At 42.0% G+C, this 24,058-nt stretch overlaps 2 protein-coding genes and 1 long non-coding RNA gene across 6 annotated transcripts in view; 1 reads left to right on the forward strand and 2 right to left on the reverse strand.

The window, feature by feature from the left end:
- LOC105921789 (receptor-type tyrosine-protein phosphatase S) overlaps window positions 1–24,058 on the reverse strand; it is a 368,492-nt gene that overhangs the window by 57,383 nt on the left and 287,051 nt on the right.
- LOC118560572 lies at window positions 59–18,044 on the forward strand. 4 transcript variants are annotated; one of them, XM_036131709.1, is made up of 6 exons: window positions 59–745; window positions 1,299–1,379; window positions 2,389–2,536; window positions 16,105–16,187; window positions 16,490–16,723; window positions 17,239–18,044. In XM_036131709.1, the coding sequence occupies exons 3-6, from the start codon at window positions 2,485–2,487 to the stop codon at window positions 18,016–18,018; spliced, it is 1,149 nt and encodes a 382-aa protein (XP_035987602.1). In that variant the 5' UTR covers window positions 59–745; window positions 1,299–1,379; window positions 2,389–2,484; the 3' UTR covers window positions 18,019–18,044. The 4 variants fall into 4 exon arrangements, with proteins under 4 accessions (XP_035987602.1, XP_035987601.1, XP_035987599.1 ...); XM_036131708.1 differs by lacking the exon at window positions 59–745 and having other exon boundaries at window positions 1,066–1,379; XM_036131710.1 differs by lacking the exons at window positions 59–745; window positions 1,299–1,379; window positions 2,389–2,536 and adding an exon at window positions 14,558–15,093 and having other exon boundaries at window positions 17,239–17,597; window positions 17,729–17,862.
- Window positions 18,253–20,829, reverse strand: LOC118560573. Its single transcript, XR_004929453.1, has 3 exons — window positions 20,069–20,829; window positions 19,561–19,800; window positions 18,253–19,289 (listed from the first exon to the last, which is right to left on the reverse strand). It is a non-coding gene; the product is annotated as an uncharacterized LOC118560573 (long non-coding RNA).

Consider the following 24,058-nt stretch of genomic DNA (forward strand, 5'->3'; position numbering starts at 1 on the left):
TGTGTTTTTGTTGTTGCAGAAGTGTGTAATTAAATTTACAGCTGCATTGCCAAATATTAAGGTGTGTGGCCTTGTGGCTGGCTCTTTCTCTGATAGCTTTGAAGAAGATTGTTTGTCATACCTTTGATTATTGTCAGGAGATGGAGTATTTTCCTAAGTGTCAAGTGACAATATTTCTCTGTGATGTCTGCCATTTCTTCTTAACTTCTTTCACCTGATCGGACCAAGCAGACAGGGGCGCACTGAGCTATTTTTAGAGATAGGTCAAACACGGTGACTTTTTTTTTTCACCCACATGTCTTTCAAAAGGGGCTTTAAAGTGTCTAAAACAAGTTTCAAAATTAGTATTTTGCACAAGTCCGCCGTTTTTTGTCCCACCTCTTCATTGCTGGTGTCATTGGAAACTAGAGGCGTCTGACCATTTCCAGTTATGCATTTTCCGTGCGTAACACAGGCATGCTCCATGCGTAAAATCTGTAAACACGGCTGCATTGAACTCTGATTGCTTTCCGTACAGCCGCAAGCACAGATTGTTCCATTTGTTCGTGAATCTTTTCGCCGTTTTAACTTTTCTCTAATGATCATCAAATATAATAATGCCACAAAAGAAGAAAATTACTGTTTGGGAAGCTTTGGAGGAAATTTGCCGGACCAGTGATGGGGAAGTCGAAGAAACTTCAGACAGCAGCTTGGATATTGAAGTGGAAGAAGATGAGGAAATGCTTCTGAGAGACCCAGTTAACGAGTAAGTTGCACTTTAACTTTTTATTTCCAGCATCTTTACATTACGTGTCTGCTATTAATAATACATATTTCAGATGGAGGGCACGTGAATACAGTAGTAAATAATCCTGATCTTGTAATCAGAAAATTTTGCAATGAATTCCCTCACCCATCCACCCACCCTTACCCCAAAGCAAATGAACCACATGTTTTGTATGTGGAATTGATTCAAGAAACGTTCTAAAGCTTTTACATTATCCACACTTTAACAATACACATTACTGTTACAGTATAACACCATATATTTTTTTCTTTTTTTCCTGGCTATTTTTGTGGTGCAGTTGGAAATCTTGCAATCAGAAAACTCTACAATGAATTTCCTCCTTCACCAACCCCCAACTCCAGAAAAAGTTAACCACATGTACTATATATGACACTGATTCAAGGAATGTTATAAAGCCGTTACATTATCCACATCATTACAATTTTTTATGGAGGTGGTCACTATGATATATAATTTATTTTCTTACAATCAGAAAACTTTGTAACAAACTACTTTTTCTATTATTTCACAGCCATGACGATGTTGCAGGACCATCTGGGACACAGCAGACCCTGCCACCCGCCATTTCAGATGAGTCTTTATCTTCTTCAAGGTGAGATGTCTAATCTACAAATATTTTTAAACTGGATGTGTCATAACTGCATTAGAATTATGTTCTTATGATTATTATAAGTCAGTGTCAGATTATAAGTCAGTGTCACATGCGTCTCTGCTATTCGCGGATGACGTGGTCCTATTGGCATCATCAGGGCGTGATCTACAGCTCACACTGGAGCGGTTCGCAGCCGAGTGTGAAGTGGCCAGGATGAGAATCAGTGCCTCCAAATCCGAGACCATGGACTTGAGCCGGAAAAGGGTAGAGTGCCTTCTCCGGGTTGGGGAGGATGTGCTACCTCTAGTGGAGGAGTTTAAGTATCTTGGGGTCTTGTTCACAAATGAGGGGAAGATGGAGCAGAAGATCGACAGGCAGGTTAGTGCAGCGTCTGCTGTGAAGCGGGCGCTGTGCCGGTCCGTTGTGGTGAAGAGAGAGCTAAGCCAAAAGGCAAAGCTCCTGATTTACCGGTCGATCTACGTTCTGACCCTCATCCATGGTCATGAGCTTTGGGTCATGACCGAAAGAACGAAATCCCGGATACCAGCGGCCGAAATGAGTTTTCTCCGTAGTATGTCTCGGCTCTCCCTTAGATATAGGGTGAGGAGCTCAGTCATCCGGGGAGGACTCAGAGTAGAACCGCTGCTCCTCCACGTCGATAGGAGGCAGTTGAGGTGGCTCGGGCATCTGGTTACGATGTCTCCCTGGTGAGGTGTTCCGGGCACGTCCCATCGGGAGGAGACCCAGAGGGAGTCCCAGGACACGCTGGAGGGACTATGTCTCTCGGCTGGCCTGGGAACGTCTTGTGATTCCCCCGGGGGAGCTGGCCCAAGTGGCTGGGAAGAGGGACGTCTGGGCCTCCCTACTGAAGCTGCTACCCCCGCGACCCGACCCCGGATAAGCGGAAGACAATGGATAGATGGATGGATGGAGTGTCAGATGCAACTTAATTTTAGTGTGGTTTTTAGATAAAATGTATTCTTTAATATATATTTTACTGGTTCTACAGTGACGATGGTGAAAAAGATGAGTGGCATCAGCCGCCTTCCAAGCAGTCAGCCTCAAGACCTGGGAAGCGCAAGGTTCCATCTGCCACCCCAAAAAAATGGAGCAGCTTATCCAGATCAACAAAAAGAGGGAAAAAAGCTGCAAAGCAGGTTAGTCAGGCTACATCTCTGCCTGATGACAGCGAGCACAAGTGGCACAGTCCAGGTGACCCTAACACTGAGCCACTTGTACCTACATTTACGTTTTTGTACATTTTAATTGATTGATTGTTAGGCGCCTGCCATAGCAATGCATTTGCATGGAGGCACCTATTACTATGCACCTCAAAATGTTTTCGGAAATTAATGCGGCCCAAACCGTAGCGTGCACCCCAACAATATAAGTATCAAAACGTCCGGCTTGGTCAGGAATGGTGTGCTATTACTTTTATTGGGGTTTCGAGTTACCATGGTAACTTAATTAGCAAAAAACCACAAGGAAATGAATGGCGTCAGGTACAGAGAAAGCCTAGAAAAAGCCTCGAAATTACCATTTTCAACGCTGTACTGTATTGTCATGCTTTCACCTACAAACACCGTTTAACTTCCAGTTTGTAGATATATCTTTGAACTACTCAGAAGTGAAAATGGGATGTGGATATATTTTATGGTTTTCTTACAGTTACTCCTCAAAGCTCATGTCCAAAAGTCAGCGGAATCATCGTCTATAATGAATGCCAGGGTGGCCAACTCTGCCGTTTTCAAAGATTTCAAAACTCCGAACAACTTCAGTTTACTCGCTCAATTTTCACTCTACGTAGACAAATTATACATCAAAACGTAGGAATTTTTGTCAGGATTCATGAAATGTAACCTGCATCGGTGTAGGATTTATAGATTTTTCGCATATCACCTCAGACCACCACAAACTCAAAATCCTCCTCATTCATTTCCTATGGAGCGGTTTTGAAAACTGACACCTGAAAATCCCAAACAACACATGTTTTCGCATCGCCGCTACCCCTAAACCGTTTGATGTACAGGCATGATACTTTCAAACATGAATGTCCAGATGCTTCTGGCACTCACAAAAAACAAATTTTGTGGAAAACTCTTACGGTTTTGCTGCAGGAACAATTTGTTCGGGAGTAGCGAATGTGCAAAATCCTGAAAACGCTTTGAACATTCATACTTCCACATGATCCACTTTTATACATCGTTGCTGTGCCTACACCGATTTCTGTACAAACATAAAAATAAGCACCATAGTCCTCAAAAGCCTGCTGATACTCACAGTGAAAGAATTATTTTGATATCTCTTATACTTTTTCAGCTACAGCCATTTGTTCGGGACCCTTTTTAGAGGTTTTGCATTTTCATTAAAACTCCCCTTTATATCCTAATTTCTTGCGCCTTTATTAAAATATTTACAGCAAAAACCTATAGTTTGTCCTGTTCCCCTATCCGTTACGAAATAAGCACAGAAAACATTACGTCTCTACCATACAAAATATCGAGTGTTGTTCGAGAAAAAGTATTCCATTCTATTCCAATTAGACCTACTCTGACCCAAAGTGTCTGCATGCCTGCAGCAAAGGTGTGAGTGAGTTTCAATGACAACAGAGCTATGCTGGCCAGAGGCTACTACAGGCCAGGGACATGTGCCGTTGACATTGCATGGCAACTTTCGACGCCCACTGCAGTGGTCTTGATGAATGTAGGAATCTGAAATTCACTTGCTCTTAACATTTTAAGAGCAGCTCTAGGAAGGTTCCACCAACTTCTGCTTAACAGAGTCTGTACTTCCTTTGGAGAGAAAGCTCCACAAGAAATTTGGCCTACGTCGCATAAAGCATCTCCAAGCTAAGAGGTGTCAAATATCAATTTTTAACCTATTTTTGTCCCTGCTAAGTGCTGCAGAAATGTCTTTTGCGCCATTATTAACATATTTCCACCATAAACATAGTTTGTCATGTTTCCCTATCCGTTCCAAATTAAACGCTCAAAAAATTAAGTCTCATCATTTACGGTTCCAGAGAAACTAAGTGCTGCTCGCGCCACATCTCAAGCCAATGGTTTTCACTGGGAACATACGCAGTTAAGGTCTGCATAATGCATTGCCATATATGTTTGAGGTTTGGTCCAATGGTTAAGTTGTCGGACTGGCAGTCCAGAGGATTCTGGATCACAGCCCGGTGTGGTAGTTTAAGGATATTACATTTTCACCCCCATAATATATATATATCAAAATGTGCGTCTTCATCCAGTCAAGTGCTCTTTTTGTATCAGCTGCTATTTTGAGTTACCATGGTGACGTAATAAACAGAAAAACATGCAAAATCATATTTTCTCCCGTTTTGGGGCACTTCCCAGTACAGGATTTGGACCAAACTAACAGAGTAACATCAGCCGGTGATACTGAGCGTGTTGCTAACTGGAAGTGGCTCTAGGAAGGTCCTACCAACTTCTGCTGGTACCTCCTTTACAGAGAAAGCTCCACAACAAATTTTGGCCATGTCAGATAAAGCATCTTCATGTTAGGAGGGTTAAAATATAAATTTTTGTCCCCTTTTTGCCCCTGCTACATGCTGCAGGAATGCTCCAACGACACAAAAATCACACATTTACCTGAGTACCTCATGATAAAAGTAGTGATAATTAAGACAGAGAGCTGCAGCTGTGAGGGAGTCTCAATGACAACGCTGCTAGCCAGAGGCTGCTAGGGACATGCTCCATTGACTTAACATGGCATTTTTCGACGGCCGCTGTGGGGGCTGTGAAGACTGTAGGAACCTAAAATTTGCAGTGTTACTTCCTGGTAGTATTTTTTGACGGTACGGTACGAACCACAAGGCGGGCGTCTTATTAAATTTCTTCAGAAATTTTCTAGTTTTCAATAAAATACCTCTATTTGGACAATAGAGGACAATAGTGCTTCGCACAGCACTGCCTAATAAACGCCTAATAAACAATAGTACTTAAATGTAATAAATTGTCAGATACAACCAGCCACAGAGATAATATCAATCACTTCATTACTGATCATAATTAGGCGCCCGCCTATGCATTGAAAATGCATGGCGGAGGCCTTATACTTTGCACCCAATAAGGGGTTGCTTTATTCCTTTTTAATCATCCGTCACCGTTAATACAGCCCGAACCGTAGGGTCTACCCCCCACAAACTATATATCAAAATGTGTGTCTCGACGCCGCGAAGTGTGCTTTTTGTACTTCACGCCATTTAGAGTTACCGTGGTGACAAAATTCACCAAAAACCACTTCTTCACACCACTTCTTCAACACTGTTGACCTCTCAATAATGCACAGGTGAGCACAGCACTGGTGGTTGGTCGAGTGGGTTAGGTCTCGAGCTGCCAATCAGAAGATCTGAGGTTTGAATCCAAGCTGTACCAATTTCAGAGAATTACATTTTCACCCAATATTTAATTTCCCTTTGGCTTTAAAAAAACTATTTTTCAAATCAATACAGTTCACCTCATGCCTTTAACTTTTTTTATTCACATATTTAATTTTTTCATGCTACATTGAAGTATTTAATCATGTTTTAATAACACCAATTTTCCATACTGCTTCGATGCAGACCTTCTCCTGTCGGCTGTTGGCAATTAGCTCATTAGCAGGCACATTACGGAGTTTGGAGCTCTGCAGCATCTCAAGAGTTTGCAGCTGTGCAGACACAAAGTTTTGCCCTCGACTGTCGGCTGTAGGAAATCCCCTCACTAGCTGCGTCTCAGATCGAAAAACGGAGTTTGCACCTTTGCAGACACAAATTTACAGACTATGCCTTGTATATATTTAAAAACACGGACGGGACAGTTATCTCTGAAAATCTCATGCCTCAACATCAAATGGTTTAGGAGCTCTTAAACACAGTTGACCTCTCCATAATTCAGAGCTGTGCATACTGCGGGTCTTTGGTACAGTCTGTTAAATGTTTGACTCCCAATCATGAGGTCGTAAGATCGAAACCTGCTGTGGCAATTTCAGAGTATTACATTTTTACTCAAAGTTTAATTTTCCTTTGGGTTAAAGTAAGTGTTATTTTTAGAATTATTTTCTGTTTAAATATCCAGTCATATTCATATGCTCTCTTGGCGTGGTAGAAGGGCGCTAGCCTAGCTTTAGCCTAGCCTAGCTTTAGCTCCACAATGGCTTCCTCTCCTACTATCACTTCAGCTTCTCCATCTCTGACTAAGTCTCCCCTTATCTCCTGCTCTCTGTGTCAGATGTTTAGCTATTCCTCTGCCTCCTTTAGTGATAATGGTACTTGTAACAAATGTAGTGTTTTTGTAGCTTTGGAGGCGAGGGTGTCAGAATTAGAGACCCGGCTCCGTGCTATGGAAAAACCAGCTCATAGCCGCCCCTCTGCTAGCGCGGGGCCACATAGACCTAGCGTTACTTCACTTAGTGGTCCTCCAGAAGCACCTGAGCAGCCGGGTAAGCAGGCCGGCTGGGTGACGGTTCGTAGGAAGCATAGCTTTAGATTTCAGCCCCCAGTTCACCACCAACCCGTCTGCGTTTCTAACAAATCTTCCCCACTCAGCGACACACCCGCTGAGAAGCAGATTCTGGTGATTAGGAGCTCAATAGTCAGAAAAGTGGCACTAGAGACACCAGGGACCATAGTTAAATGCCTGCCAGGGGCCAGAACGGGCGACATAGAATCTTACCTGAAACTGCTGGCTAAGGCTAAGCGTAAATACAGTAGGATTGTTATTCACGCTGGCGGTAATGACACCCGGTCACGCTAATCGGAGGTCACTAAAGTTGGTGTTGCTTCGGTGTGTGAGTTTGCTAAAACAATGTCGGACTCCGTAATTTTCTCTGGTCCCCTGCCTGATCTGACCAGTGATGACATGTTTAGCCGCATGTCATCATTCAACCGCTGGTTGTCTAGGTGGTGTCCTGAAAACGACATGGGCTACATTGATAACTGGCGAACTTTCTGGGGAAAACCTGGTCTGATCCGGAGAGACGGCATCCATCCTACTTTGGATGGTGCTGCTCTTCTTTCTAGAAATCTGGCCGGATTTATTAGTTCTCCTAAATGCTGACAACCCAGGGTCCAGACCAGGAAGCAGAGCCGTAGTTTAACACACCTCTCTGCAGCTTCTGTACTGTTACCCATCCATTATCCTATTGAGACAGTGTCTTTCCCACGGCCAAAACTTAACTGATCAAAAACCTATCTAAAAGGAACAAATCATAAAAACCTAATAAAAATCAATACGGTTCACCTTGAACCTAAAAATAAAACAATTAAATGTGATCTATTAAATATAAGGTCTCTCCCTCCAAAGACTTTGATAGTTAATGAATTGATTTCTGATAATCAAATTGATTTATTTTGTCTCACAGAAACTTGGCTACAAGAGGACTACGTTAGTATAAATGAGTCAACTCCCTCCAATTATTCAAATTTCCACATTCCCAGATCTGTTGGAAGAGGAGGAGGAGTGGCAACCATCTTTCAGTCTGATTTATTAATTAGTCCCAGATAATCCAAACTGCAAAGCAATAAAACCTCTTCTGTTTGTTGTTTTGTATCGTCCACCAGGCCCTTACACTCAGTTTTTGGATGAGTTGTCAGATTTCTTATCTGATTTGGTGTTAAATACTGATAAGGTTATTATAGTGGGTGATTTTAACATCCATGTTGACACTGAATGTGATAACAGTGTAGCCTTTAAAACTATCCTAGATTCAATTGGTTTTGCTCAAAATGTGCATTAACCGACGCACTCTTGGCTCCATGCTTTAGACCTTGTGCTGACATATGGCATTGATTGTGAAGAATTAACAGTATTTCCTCACATCCCTGTCCTATTTGATAATTTTTTAATAACATTTGAGTTTAATCTAACTGAGTTCTCCACCCCCAAAAGAGGGTTCCATTATAGTAGATCTTTATTGGACAATGCTGCATCAAACTTTAAAAAGTCTGTCCCCCTCTTAACATAGTCAGTATTGCAAAAATACCCTGCAGATAGCAGGAAGTTTGTTTCTTCCAATTCACAAATAGATGTCTTTGTAAACGGTATGACTTCGTCATTGCGTTCTGCATTAGACAATGTAGCTCCCTTGAAAAAGAAGGTGATTATTCACAGGAAGCTGGCTCCTTGGTTTAATTCAGAGCTGTGTTCCTTGAAGCACAATGTTAGGAAATTGGAGAGAAATTGGCGCTCTACACACCAAGAGGAATCCTACTTAATCTGGAGGGACAGTCTATTGTTGTATAACAAGACCCTTCGCAGAGTTAGAGTAGCATATTTTTCATCATTAGTTGAGGAGAATAAGAATAATCCTAGATTTCTCTTCAGTACAGTTGCCAAACTTCATAGCTCAGTTGATCCATCCATTCTCTTAGCTTTTAGCAGTAATGATTTTATGGGATTCTTCATAAATACAATTGATTCCATTAAAAATAAAATAATTGGCATCCTCCCAAACATGATTACCTCGTCCTCAGTAAGTGAGGCAGCATTGGAGGAATCTTTAGAACCTGCGCAGTGTCTGAACTGTTTAAAAGCAGTAGAGCTTTCTGAGCTATCTAAAATTTTAACTTCATCTAAACCTACCTGTATGTTAGACCCAATCCCAACCAAGTTGTTTAAGGAGGTATTCCCTCTGATCAGTGGTCCTATTTTAGACATGATTAATCTGTCCTTGGTAAATGGATATGTACCACAGGCTTTTAAAGTAGCTGTTATTAAATCTTTACTTAAGAAACCATCTCTTGATCAAGGTGAGTTAGTAAATTACAGACCTATATCTAATCTTCTTTTGTTATCTAAAATTCTTGAGAAAGTAGTTGCTAATCAACTATGTGAACATTTACAAAGTAATGACCTACTTGAGGAATTTCAGTCAGGCTTTAGAGCTCATCATAGCACTGAAACAGCTCTGGTGAAGGTCACTAATGACATTCTCATGGCCTCAGATAATGGACTTGTGTCTATACTTGTCCTGTTAGATCTCAGTGCTGCATTTGACACAGTTGATCACAATATTCTCCTACAAAGACTTGAGCATACTGTGGGGATTAAGGGAAAAGCATTAGGCTGGTTTAAATCTTATCTGTCGGACAGATTCCAGTTTGTTCATGTTAATAATAAATCTTCCTCAAACTCTAAGGTCACTTGTGGAGTACCACAGGGTTCAGTCCTTGGACCAATTCTATTTACTATATATATGCTTCCGATTGGCAAAATTATCAGACAGCATGGGATTAATTTCCACTGTTATGCTGATGACACTCAGCTATATTTATCCATAAATCCTGATGAATCCAATCAGTTACTTCGACTGCAGTCATGTCTTGATGACATCAAAAGCTGGATGACTTTAAATTTCCTGCATTTAAATTCTGACAAGACAGAAGTTGTAATCTTTGGGCCAGAGTCTTCAAAAAATAAAGTTCTTAATCAATCACTTAATCTGGATGGCATTAACTTGGCCTCTGGTAATAAAGTTAAAAATCTTGGTGTTGTTTTTAACCAAGACATGTCATTTAAATCCCATATTAAACAGGTTTCCAGAGTTTCCTTTTTTCACCTCAGGAATATCGCCAAAATTAGAAACATTCTGTCCAGGGGTGATGCTGAAAAACTAGTCCATGCATTTGTTACTTCAAGGCTGGACTTTTGTAATTCTTTACTATCAGGAAGTCCACAAAATGCAGTTTGAAGTCTTCAGCTATTCCAAAATGCTGCAGCAAGAGTTCTGATGAAAATCAACAAGAGGGATCATATTTCTCCAATTTTAGCTTTCCTTCATTGGCTTCCTGTTAAATCAAGAATAGAATTTAAAATTCTCCTTCTAACGTATAAAGCCCTTAATAATCAAGCTCCATCATATATCAGAGCTCTGATTACCCCGTATATTCCTAACAGAGCACTTCGCTCTCAGACTGCAGGTCTGCTGGTGGTTCCTTGAGTCTCTAAAAGTAGAATGGGAGGCAGATCCTTTAGCTATCAGGCTCCTCTCCTGTGGAACCAACTCCCAGTTTTGGTCCGTGAGGCAGACACCCTATCTATTTTTAAGACTAATCTTAAAACTTTCCTTTTTGACAAAGCTTATAGTTAGATTGGCTCATGTTACCCTGAGCTACCTCTATAGTTGTGCTGTGATAGGCATAGGCTACTGGAGGACATCAGGGTCTAATTTTCTCACTCTACTGATTTCTACTGTTCTTCAGTCTACTGTTCTCCAGTTTTGCATTGTATTACACTGAAATGACTGTCATTTCAGCTTTTAACTTTTTGCTCTCTCTCTTTTTCTTCATAGTAGGCACACCTGGTCTGACGTTCTGTTAAACTGTGACATCATCCAGAGAAGACGGCTCACCCGCTACTACCATATAATGTAGAACCGAATCCTGGATCAATGTGTGCTTCTGTGCTTTTTTGTCTGTCTTGTTGTGTCTCTGCTCTGTCTTCTGTAACCCCCAGTCAGTCGAGGCAGATGACCGTTCATACTGAGCCCAGTTCTGCTGGAGGTTTTTCCTTCCCGCTAATGGGTGGTTTTTCTTTCCACTGTCGCTTCATGCTTGCTCAGTATGAGGGATTGCTGCAAAGCCTTGGACAATGCAGACGACTCTTCCTGTAGCTCTACGCTTCTTCAGGAGTGAATGCTGCTTGTCGGGACTTTGATGCAATCAACTGGTTCCCTTATATATTTCCCTATTTCCTTTTTTTGTATTTTTTGGTATTCTTTCTGATCCATTGTATATATGAAGATTCACTGTATATAACTGAATGCACCTTCCCTACTCTGCACCTTCTTGTATGAGCCGATGTGACGAGTGAATTTCTCCATTGTGAGATCAATAAAGACTATCTTATCTTATCTTATAGGACATTTTTGACCAATCTGTATAATCTGACTGATTTTGACTTTGTAAAGTGCCTCGAGATGACATGTTTCATGAATTGGCGCTATATAAATAAAATTGAATTGAATTATTTTTATTAGTTGGGATGGCTGCCAGCACAACACTGCATTATGTCCTCATGACGAAATCAAGGCTAAAAAATAAGTCATCTGCAGGGCTTGGACAATGAAACTGAAAGACCTGGTTTTAGACCACAATCATTTATTAGTATGGTGTAGGGCAGGGGTGTCAAACTCGGCGGCCAAATGCATTATCATGATTCAACAATGATTACTGAAAAAAACGTACTCATGCAGTTCCTATATTGTCCACGGGTGGCGCTGTGTACTATTCAGAGCCGACAACTACCAGTACTCTTTCAGTTCTGGGTCAGAGGTGAACTCCTCCATCTTGTTTGCTGCTAGTGCTAGTAGGAAAAACGGCAGCACTAGCTCTTAAGTTACTGAAGGATATTGTTGAATCAAGTCCAATTAACCCAGACGAAGGATTCCATTGGGTGTTTTCCTTGCGGTTACTCGACTCGAGTGGTTACTCGACGGTGAGTCATTTATTTTATGTCGGTTTTATATTATGGTATAAATGCGGTGGCTAGGCTACACGCTTGCTTAAAATCTATGTATTGGCATCTTAAAAATGGTCTTATAGCTTAAAAGATCGTTCTATTTTTGTTGATTTTGTGGCCGAATACAAGATATTTTCTCAAAGCGTTAAATAAGCCATTTGATTTTTCAAAAAATTTTCTTTTAAGGATAATTTTAAGTTAGTTTTCATTAAATTTGTAAATGGCCAATGGAAGTCTGGAAGGATGGCAGTTCAACCCTAACAGCAGCACTGAGCTTCAGATGTGGAACATTGATTTAAAATAAATTCTTAATATTTTATCTGTTTGATGTATGTTGTCATGCAGGACGGCGTTTTTAAGTCCCAAAAACTGTGAATAAATGTTTTTCAACATCTTACAATCACTGTGAGCAGTTCCTATGCATAATGCACTTAAATAAATGTTTAACTGAGTAAAAGTATTGTTGAAACTGCAAATACTTTTCTTAAACTCTGAGGTTATTCATAATGTTGTGTAAAAGGGAAATTTGTTTATTATAAAAATCAACAACAAGTCCACTTTTATTAGTTCTATTTAATCTTGCAATGAGTTTACATGTGTGGCCCCCCTGAGATCAGATTAAGTTGAATGCGACCCCTAGACCAAAATGAGTTTGACACCCCTGGTATAGGGCCTTCTTTTGCGGCCAATACAGAGTCAATTTATCTTGGGAATGACACATACAAGTACTGAACAGTGGTCAGAAGGATTTTAAGCCATTCTTCTTGCAGGATAGTGGCCAGGTCATGACGTGATGCTGGTGGAGGAAAATGTTTCCTGACTCGCTCCTCCAAAACACCCCAAAGTGGCTCAATAATATTTAGATCTGGTGACTGTGCAGGCCATGGGAGATGTTCAACTTCACTTTCATGTTCATCAAACTGGTGCCAATCACCAGTCTTGCTGTATGTATTGGTGCATTGTCATCCTGATACACGGCACCTCCTTCAGGATAAAATGTTTGAACCATTGGATGCTCATGGTCCTCCAGAATGGTTCGGTAGTCCTTGGCAGTGACGCGCCCATCTAGCACAAGTATGGGGCCAAGGGAATGCCATGATATGGCAGCCCAAACCATCACTGATCCACCCCCATGCTTCACTCTGGGCATGCAACAGTCTGGGTGGTACGCTTCTTTGGGGCTTCTCCACACCGTAACTCTCCCGGATGTGGCGGGCGCCTTCTTCAACTTCTTCAGAAGTTGAACGATTCTAGTCTTGATATGTTCTTAACAGAAACATGGCTAACATGAATTCAGTGAAGCACCTATTCTAAAATGAGCCAACTCCTCAAATCTATGATTTTCTTTGTGAAAACAGACAGCAAAGGAAAGATGGGGGAATGGCCACTTTGTTTAGTGATTAACTAAAGTATGCAAAGGTGTGTCCAGGAAAATTTTACTCACTTGAATATTTGGCTCTCCAGGTAAAGAGCCAGTTACAAACTATGTTCTTGAATGTTCACAGGCCTCCGAAGTCCAAATCGAAATTTTTAAATAATTTTAACGATTTACTATCTGGGATATGTGTTGATTATGACTGTTTAACTATTGTGAAAGATTTCACATTGACAACCCTTAAGACAGGGTGGGAGGGGGGGGCAAGGTATTTTTTTTGGAATGTTGGCGAGGCGGTAGCGTTAGTTGGTCTTAATTGGTCTTATAGCTTAAAAAATCGTTCTATTTTTGTTAATTTTGTGGCCGAATACAAGATATTTTGTCAAAGCGTTAATAAAGCCCTTTGATTTTTCTATTTTTTTTTTTGAAAAATCAAATCAAGATAGCGCTGCGGGAAACCCTGGACTTGATCATCGCTGAGTTTCTAAACCAGAGGTCACCAACATGGTGCCCGAGGGCACCAGGTAGCCCTCAAGGACCATATGTGGTGCCCTCAAGTCTGTTCAAAAAATAGCACAACCCTCTAGTTAGCTGCATCTAAAATGTTATTTTATTTAGTTGCTCGTCTTTTTTAATCACACTTGTACTTGTAAATTATAAATGCATTAAAATCATGTTTATATTACATAAAGTTAAAGTGAGCTCAGTACAGGTAGCCCTTCGTATCACAGTACCAACGAAGTAGCTCTCAACTTCTAAAAGGCTGGTGACCCCTGGTCTAAACATTTCCAAGGTTAATGTAACTGATGTTGCCCTGTCAGACCACTTTTCTGTTATCTTTCAAAGTATTTTTTCTATTTACATTTAGCCAAAGAGACATCATAAGATAATGCATCTTTAAGAACAATGCTACTGAAACATTTTACCAAGCTTACTCTTCTACTTCCACTTTGTCCTGTAACGCTGCAAATGAACAACGAGATAACTTCTGTTCTAAAGTTTCAGACATCATTGACTGCATTGCTCCAATTAAAGTGAAGGTTATTTCTGGTAAGACAAAATTTTAGCGGAAAAGTGCTCCAGCAGTTAGAAGCGTAAAAGTTAGTGTCAAAAAGGCGGAGAAAGACTAGACTCCAGGTTCATTATGACATCTATAGAGACAGACTTGACAGATATAACTTCCAACTGAAAAGTTATATCTGTAAAGTCATTGTCTGGAGGATTTGATTAAATTTGACTTTGTAAAGTGCGTTGAGATGACATGTGTTGTGAATTGTCACTATATAAATAAAATTGAATTGAACTGAAAAATGCAAGGGAATCTTTCTTCTCTGAGATAATCAACAAAAATATTAATAATTTGCCACGGTCAACAAGTTAACAAATCCTCCTGTGTCTGTGGCATCTGAACATCTGAACTCCACCAGGGACTGCTACAAATTTGATACTTCTTTACTGAGAAAATCCAAAAGATTAGAGGAGCAGTCTGTACATCCATATCAAGTTCAGGAAAAAAGTTGTCTCAAACTCGAACTGATGTTGACAAAATGTCCCAATGCTACCAAATAAACTACAACAGCTTAAAATAAATCCTACACAACTTACTTCCTACTCCTGCTGCCTCGATGTTTTACCCACAGCTTTTTAAAATAAAGTTTTAAGAAATCTGATTTGACTCAGATAATAAACGTATCTTCTATATTCAGACATGGGCTCCTTCAATAGACCAGTTCATTGTTATTGTTTTGATCCGGGATTTTCGCGCGCCGGACTGGTTGGCAAAAGACGAACAGAATGGCGGACGCAAGCAACGGACACGAGGAGTTCTCGCCGTATTTTTCATCTTTAGATAACGTATCGCAAGATCGTTATAAGAGTAAGTTGAGGGTTGATGGTATTCGATTGCCAGATCCATATAGCAAAAGTTTGAAGGGATGGAGCGACTCTGTAAAATGCTGGCCGAATGTTCCTTACGGCAACATTTACAGCTACCTTGTCGACACGCCAGGCCAGTACACACGAGAGAGCATGAAAGCTTTGAAATCACTGGACGGTTACAATTATTTCATCTCGGGACATGTTCAGACATGTTTATGTAACCTGTTGGAGAAGGACACGACCATGTGCTTAGTGAAAGCAAAGGTATCCCCGTCCCAACGGGCTAACGACAAGCCACATGAGCCGTGGGTGTGCCTGAACAAAGAGCAGGGATACGTTGTAGCTGCACATTGCACATGTAAAGCTGGGTAGTCGCCGAACAAAACATTTTTCCACAAATTTATTCTATTAATATTTTTTCCCCTACAATGTTTAAATGTGTTAACATGTAACTAAACATGTATGTTTTGCATGAAAAACAAATTTAAGTTGGCGTTTACTTCCCTTAATTTGATATCGTCTTGTTTTGACCGGTTTAAAGGCCAGATTTCCAAGTAAATCAGCAAAGTGAATGTTTGTACATGTACTAGAATTTATTTACTCAATTTTATTAGCCGTGGAATCTGTTCCATTTTGGCTTGGCTTTGCTGACATGTATGTTGATTTTCTTTTCAGTTTGGGAGAGGCATGCAGTCATATTAAATCACTGCTGCACCCTACTGCATATTTGTCTACATTTGGTTTACATTGTTTACATTTCAACTGCCTACTGTTCACTGCTGCACTTTATCCGGAAGTAAATTGAAATTTATCCTGTAAGGGACTGCGATTGATCACTGCACTTTATCCTGTACTGTAATTCACTGCAAGGTATCCTGTAGAGCTACTGCAATATTTCTGAGCTGTGTGAAAAACGAAATTTCGTTCTGTATGCACTCTGTGTATACAAAATGACAATAAAGAAAGTCTAAGTCTAAGTCTAAGTCTATTGCTGCTCTGTTGTTCAAAGTTGAAGCAGTGGGCAGATTCGGCCTCAACCAGGAATCGAAGACAAGCGTTGCCTGCGCCTGGAACAAGTCTTACCGGAAAAAGGTATTGCAAACTTACTCATGGAAATGTTGCAATTACTTATTGTGTGCCAGCAGTCAGGTTTCAATATTTTAATATTGAGTGTTAATCATAAATTTCCCTTATGCACACAATTATGTAGCTTATATGTTAATTTGTTTTAGCCTAATATTAGGTAGATGTGAACATTACCCTGGCTCAGTGGAGTATATTGTTTAATTTTGAGTGAACAGCATATACATGACAGGGTGCTGAAAATGACAATATATTTTTTATTTATTTATAGGTTGTTTCTCATAAATATGATTTTATTTGTTTCATTACAGGTCACAGCGCAGCAAATTGTGGACCAATTTGCTGCGCTGTGGACCAACCCCAAATATGGCAGGACCGCCAAGTGGAAGGTCAACAAGCAGAGACGCGTAGAAGTGGCCGGTCTGGACGAGTCTGAACAACAGAGGGCCCTTGAAGCTCTTCGAAGAATCTATCCCACTGCTGGATGTCTTATGAAAGCGGAGTCGGACACGGACAGCGCCTCAGAAGATGAAGACCTGCCACCGGTAGGTTTAAAAAAAAAAAACATTGTTCATAAAGGAATATCTCTGTTTACAATTTCTTTGAATCCCCAGCGAATATTAGTTACTTTTTTATTTACTTGAAGGCTCCATGCACCATCCATGGTCTCCAAAGGGTTTTCTGTCATCTCTAAAGATAAAGAGAAATGCTATAGTTCCATAGTTGTACGTTTTGGAGATTTTTTTTGACAAGATAAACTGTCCAGCTTTATTTGCCGAAGCACCCATTTCTTTAAACTTGTAATCCTGCCTCTGATAAAGGACTTGGCTAAGGTTGGGCAAGAACCTATTTTGTCGAAGCCATTTCCTGACTTTTGGTGATCAACACACACCTGTTATTCTTAAGGCTATGCTCTCATGTTTTCGCATTTTGAAAAAAAAAAGAATACGGGAAGTTGCTCTTTGTGTCATGGCATATTTATACTCCAGGGAAACAATCTACATCCATAAAACAATTTATTCTTTAGTTTTTAAAGTATTTTGCATGTCATATGTTTCAGTTACTGAGTCGCTTCCGTGACACCGAGACAAAGGACTGTTCGGCAGATGATCTTCAAACCCGATGTGCTGACTTTCTGAAAGACTTCATAGTAAGTCAGCACCAGTGCGACAACCTGGAGAAAATGACAAGGACACAGAGCCAGAGTTTACTGTGGCAGCGTCATCGTGAGGGAAGAATAACGGCCACAATAGCACACGACATCAGTACGTTGCAGGACACAACATCACGAGAAACATTGTTTAATCGGGTGATGAACCGCTCACATATTGACTTGTCGAGCGTTGAAGCAGTGGCGTTTGGCCGGAAATATGAAGACCAAGCCAAGCAGCTGTACAGCGAGTGGATGAAAGACAGGCATGAACAGTTTAGTTTGCATGAAACGGGCCTGGTTGTTGACCAACAGTTTCCCTTGTTTGCTGCCACTCCCGATGGCATTCGCTCATGTGTATGTCATGGCGATGGACTCGTTGAAATAAAATGTTCTTTCAAACATAAGGATCTGTGTGTGAAAGACATTCCCAAGGTTGACAAAACATTTTATTTAGAAAAAGACTCACTTGTGTTAAAACAGAGCCACCGCCACTACACCCAAGTTCAATTTCAGATGTATGTTTGTAAAAAACTGTTCTGTGACTTTGTTGTGTTTACACACAGAGGTGTTCATGTGCAAACAATAAAATATGATCACGCTTTTTTACAGGAACTGGTTTCAAAATGTATGTTTTTTGCAGTAGATGAACTTGTGCCAGTCATCATCCAGCAGAAGTTTACAAGTTGAGATTTAGTTGATTCTATGTTGTTGGAAAGTTAAGAAATAAATGTAAATAAAAGCAACAGTAAAACTTTTTGTGAATGTATTTATTCAAATGTATTCTGCTTTCAGTTGGTAGATAAACATTTTTGTACAAAAGAATATATAAATACATTTGTCATACATAAATCTATGTACACAAACCACTCAATACACCCCCCTAGTGGGATCTTTATGATAACATTACAAAAAACAAAACTGTTGACAGCAGCTTGTGTCCCATGTTTTTTTTTTTTTTTTGAAGTGTCACTTCAACAGTTTAGGCAAAACATTTGTAATTGCACAACATATGATCAGTATAGAATCAATATGACGAGACAGTGTTATTGGCATCACATTTTTCAAAATTCCAAATCGTTTTACACGCTCAATTGCTCGTTCAACATGAATCCTCAGCTTTGATAAGCGCCTGGCCTCTTCCACTTCTTTTTGCGAGAATTGTTGCTTTCCCTTGGCAAACGGAGGCATGGCTAATGTTGCCCCATGAGCAGCCAGTTCTTCTGCAATTAGAAATCCTCTATCTGCCAACACCAAATCACCAGGCTCAAGTTTATCATAGAACCCGGATTGTTTGGTCAGTTCTTTATCGGAAACTCGTCCACCCCAGTTGGAAGAAACAAAACTAACCGTTCCACAAGGGGTGATGCCAATCAAGAATTTTGCTGTGTTATGATGCTTGTAGTTGGACTATGTCTTTGCACGGGCACTCAAATTCACAGGTCGCTGAATGAAAATCTCACTACAGTCAATAATTACTCTAGCTCTCCTGTAGTGCTGCCTGAACACCTTTGGCATATTCTTCAGCACCTCACCCTTTGTTGGCCACCGTATGAGGAATTCTAGTCTTTTAGCTATTATGGGTATGGCGCTATTCAAGATGGCAGACACCTGGGTCGGGGCAACCTTAAACCGTATTGCCAAGTCTTTGTTGGTACAGCCAAGTTTCAGTTTCATTAAAACCAGCAGAAGAATGTCACCAGAACACAATTTACCGACTGGTTTCAGATAAAGACACACAAGGGACATCAACCACTGGAATAATTCCACATTAGGAAGTCCTGTCAGTGCTTTTGTCACTTAGTTGTTGAGATTTGTGTAGGTAAACCAACTTGCTTCACGTTCGGCCTTGAGACTCCGATTTTCATCCACAACACGTTGGTAGTCCTGTTGAAGTCCTGCATAATCCCTTTTTAGCTGATCATACTGCTGCTGAAGAGGGTCAGGGTCAGGATCTGTTCCTGAAATGCATAAATTTTCTTTTTTAAGTACAGCTCAAAGCCTTACAGTTTCATTTTACAGTTAAACAACCATCATTTGAAGAAATAAATTTTAAAGTCAAAGATTGCAGAATTGGACAAATAATGTAGTATATCCTCTTTAATAAGTTCAATAAATTCTGCACTGAACAACAACAATACAACATTGTTACAATGTAAATAATTAACCCTTTACAACTTGTGTTCTTTAGTTTAGGTACCATAATATTATTAACATTAATAACTTGCCTACCTGAATCTTTGTACGATGGGGTATAATGTGCCAAATCCAACAAGGCCTGGGCGGCTGTTTGTTCCTGATGGCTGTGCGGTACATTTTCCTTCGTTTGATTGGGTGTTAATGCCAATCTTCTTCGCCTTTTGGCCACCCGCTCGAACCTTTCCAACGATTTTGGAGTTGACTTGGTCACTGGTGTAAAGTTGTAAATAGTGGGCTGAAAGTCGGGATGGTTTATGTCTGTTGAAGGCTCACCTAAAATATTGAACAAGACAGTATAAATCTCACATCTGAATACTTTTTTTTTTTAAATCAACATAAATCACAGCACAGGATACATTTACACAGATAATGTACCAATGCAAAAACCTCCCTCCCACACACGTACACACACACACATTCACTTTCATTCATCCACATTGAAATCGGTCATCCACTACTTACTTAAATATATACCCCAATTTTTTATTTATATAATTACTTAAGTAGAACAATGACTATTGCTAAATTAAGTTATATTTACCGGAGATGAAGTGCAGACTGCAAATTCTGTCGTAGTTAGACGGCTCCCAAACACGTTTGGGATTGTCGGCCTGCATCCTTTTCATAGCAACGATCCATTTCTTTCTTCTTTCTTTATCCTTTGGTATACGAAAGAAACGAACATCGGACGACTTGGAATGCCTCTGTGTGCAACCGGGAGCACAACAACTCACAGGCATTGTTTATATTTCGAAAGTAAACGGACTAAAAGCACGCTGTATTTCACCCGTTTTGTAATGTTGTTTAGCGAGAACAGAGCCGCTTTTGCCAACCAGCGGGACCCGGATGTAGCGCTGACGTCACGCGTGAACTGGTCTATTCAAGGTCTGGCATGGGTTACATATTTCAAAAGAAAAGCTAGGTAAGTTTTATCCAGGGACTGATCCCTGGTATAACCTATGCAAGGCAGAAGCGGGTTCCCTTATTCACACTTTCTAGGCATGCTCGAAACTCAATACCTATTGGTCTCCTATATTCAATTCACTTTCAGAAATATACAATAATAAATTTGGCCTTTCCGCTCTAACTGCAATCTTTGGAGTTATACCTCCAGATGTTTTACATTCCAAACATAATCCAAATACAATAGCGTTTGCTACACAGATTGCAAGATGTCTTATACTTTTCAGGAGAAAACAGGAGGCCCCCCCTACACATGAACAATGGCTTGCAGAGCTCATGAGGTTTTTACATTTAGAAAAGATGAGATGTACATTAGCAGGTTGCTTTGCTAAATTTGTCAAGGCATGGCAGCCATTTTTTACAATTTCACAATACATGGAAACATTCAGGATGAGTACCTTATCATAACCAAATCCCTGCTATATTGTTGTAGTTAACTGTAGAGTGAATAGATTTTTGTATTTTCCTTTATCATTATTGTCATGGTTGAGTTTTGGTTTGGCTTTGTTTTTCTGTTATTTTCATTTTTTTCATCTCTTTTGGGTTAGGTTTGACTTTATTTATTGTTAGTTTTCAGTCATCAGTTATTTTCTGTCAATTTTCACTTCACCTCCTCAGCAGTCAGTCACACCTGAGAGTCATTTACCAGTCAATTAGCCAGACCCTTGTTCCACCTGTGAAGTGCTCTATTTAAACCTCCCTCTGCCTTCAGTTCAGCACTGGGCCGTCATCATTCCACACCTCTCCATGCCAGTCCCCCGTTTTGCCTTGGAAGCTTTGTTTTTGCTCCTGTTGTTAAGGTTAGTCCTGCCAGTCACTCTAAAGACTGTTTGTTCAGTTTGTTCCTGGAGAGGTTCTGCTCTGTGTCCTGGTGTCTCCAGAGAACTGCTAACTGGACTAGCCATCCTGGAAAGGCTCTGCTCTGAGCCCTGGTGTCTCTCAAGTTCTGCTAACCTGACTAGCCGCCCTGGTGAAGCTCAGCTCTGTGCCCTGGTGTCTCCAATGAACTGCTAACCTGAGTGCTATGAGGCCTGCTAGCCGAGCAGCACCTAGCAAGTGTGGACTCTCTGTCTCCGGACCGTCAGCTCCTGCCATCACATTCATCCCTGACCTTCTGCAGTCCTGAACCTCCGGTCTTCATCACTCACCACCCCAGTATACTTCCTTCAATAAAGACTCAAACTTTTAGTCCCGTGTATGCGTCCTGAGTTCATCGGTAAACAAAACCCTGACAGTACGGCCCAGTCAAAAGGTGAACTCAGGCGCCATGCGGGGCTTACCTGCAGGAGTTGACGACCCGGACATCCTCGCATACGTGGAGCTGTGCGAAAGCCAGATGAGGGAGAGGTACGCCAAGATGGCTTCTGCCAGGACCCTGCGCCACCGATCCGGGTCGACTCCACTTCCCCAGTGGTTCACGTGGGCGTTGTTGCGGCTATACCGGAGCCCAGGGAGAGAGGCCGCCCAGCCTCTCGACGTCTCGGTCATCACCTCCATGACTCGCAGCTGGCCCCCTCGAGTGAGGCTCATCGTTCCACCTAGCAGAGCCCACGCATCAAGGAGAGCCAGCTGTGGGATTTCTATTCATGGAGACACGAGACGGACCTTTGCCCTGCTGGCCAGCTGCCACCCCCCAGATTTGTCCCCGGATTCACTCATCTGTCCCCTCCCGGCGAAGACAGCAAAACCACCGCGCGGAGATGTCCGTCAAGGCTCAAGAGGAGGTCCAGGAGGATCCGCCTCCAACCTCGGCGTCCGCTGAAGCCTGTGGCCCGGCGCAGCTCTTGAAGCCTGGTAGCGCGCCGCACCGCCCCTCCAAAGCCTGTTGCCCGTCACTGCCCGAGTTAGCCGAGGAGTTGGTTCCGCCTCCACCAGAGGACTCCGCTCTGCCGGCCACCGTAAGCGCCGCTTTTGCCTCAACCGAGGCCACCCGTTAAGCGCCGCTTTGCCTCAGCCCGAGGCCTCCGATGGGAGCCGCTTTGCCTCTGTCCAAGTCCGTGAGGAGGGTCCAGGAGGACCTGCCTCCCGCCCAAGTCCCGTGAGGAGGTCCAGGAGGACCTGCCTCCGCCCAAGTCCAGTGAGGAGGTCCAGGAGACCTGCCTCCGCCCAAGCCTCGTGAGGAGGTCCAGGAGGACCGGCCTCTGGCCTACGGTTTTCAACCGAGACCTGTAGCTTGGCACCGCCTCCAAATGATCTGTTCGGCCAGAGCCGCAGATGCGACTCCGAGCCGCTCGACTCTGCCTCGTCGGGGCCCAGTTCCACCACGGCGCCCGCCTCTGACTTCTCTGTTGGGCCGGAAGCCGCAGAATGCGGACTTCGAGCCGCTCGACTCTGCCTCGTCGGGGCCGTCCACCACGGCGCCACGCCCTCTGACTTTTCTGTCTCGGCCGGAGCCGCGGACTGCCAGACTTCGAGCCGCTCGACTCTGCCCCGTTGGGGCAGTCCACCACGGACGCCCCGTCTCTGACTTTCCTGTTCGGCCGGAGCCGCCGACCCGCGGTCTCCGGGCCCGCTTGACTTTGCCTCGTCAGGGCCGCCCTCCTCGAGGGTTTAGTCGGGCGAATGCTGCTGCTCCGCCGCCTGCCTCGTCCAGGACGACCTCCACGAAGACTTTTCTTTTTTTGCTTAGCAGCCCGTTTTTGCCTGAGCCCTTAAGGCCAAGTGCCTTGTTAATTTTTGGGCTCGATTTCAGTTTTGATTTAACTTAGGATTTTGGGGGTTTTAGAGTTATTTAAGGGGTTCTTTGTTTTTTTCTTAGAGTACTTGAGTTTCTATTTTCGTTTTTGTTTTTTCCACCTCTGTTCTGGTGTTCCAGGTTTGCCTATAGTCTTCGGTTTTTGCTTTGGTTATTTCTGTTTGCTTTAGAATCCTAGTTTTTGCCTTGTTCTCTTAGTTTTTGTTTTTGTTCTAGCTTTAGTTATCTAGGTTACAATAGTTTACCCGTTCCTGTCCTAGTTTTCTTGTTTTGGTTTTTGCATTAGTTTTATAGTTTTTTTTTTCTCTTGTACGTCTTGCTCTTTTTCCTAGTTTTTTTAGTTTTATATTTTGATTTTTCTAGTTTTTTGCTTCGGTTTTCTTTTTATTTTTGTCCCTACCCTAGTTCTTCGGTTTTGTTCTATAGGTTAGTTCATGCCTGGTTTTCTAGTTTTTTGGTTTAGATCTTAGTTTCCCAGCGCTCTTCCTAGTTTTGTTTTGGCCCCCTAGCTTCTTAGTCCCCTGGCGTGTTTGACGCCCTCCATTCTCGGAATTAGACGCCCTTAGTTCCTGGTATTTTTGTTTTCCTGGCGGTTAGGACGCCCTCTGACCCCTGTAGATTTTTGTGTTTTTCCCGGCGTGTTAGAACGCCCTTTGTCTCCTGGCATTTTAGGATGCCCTCCGCTCTTGTTTTCCTGGCATATTAGGATGCCCTTTGTTCTGTTTCCCTGGTGTTTTGTTTAGATTTTCTAGCGTTAGATTTAGTGTTCCCGGCGTGTTTAGACACGCTCTGTTCTTGGTTTCCCCGGCGTGTTAGGACGCCCTCTGTTTTCGGATCCCCGGCGTGTTAGGACGCCCTTTGTTCTCGGTCCCC

This window comes from Fundulus heteroclitus, unplaced genomic scaffold, assembly GCF_011125445.2.
Source record: "Fundulus heteroclitus isolate FHET01 unplaced genomic scaffold, MU-UCD_Fhet_4.1 scaffold_45, whole genome shotgun sequence".
NCBI classification, from domain to species: domain Eukaryota; kingdom Metazoa; phylum Chordata; class Actinopteri; order Cyprinodontiformes; family Fundulidae; genus Fundulus; species Fundulus heteroclitus.

Bases quoted from the DNA above. Each gene is read 5' to 3' on its own strand.
- LOC118560572 (XM_036131706.1), top strand. From the start codon at position 15,012: ATGGCGGACGCAAGCAACGGACACGAGGAGTTCTCGCCGTATTTTTCA. The intron at 15,094-16,104 runs GTAAGTTGAGGG...TGTTGTTCAAAG, and splicing joins ATCGCAAGATCGTTATAAGA to TTGAAGCAGTGGGCAGATTC. The intron at 16,724-17,238 runs GTAGGTTTAAAA...CATATGTTTCAG, and splicing joins AAGATGAAGACCTGCCACCG to TTACTGAGTCGCTTCCGTGA.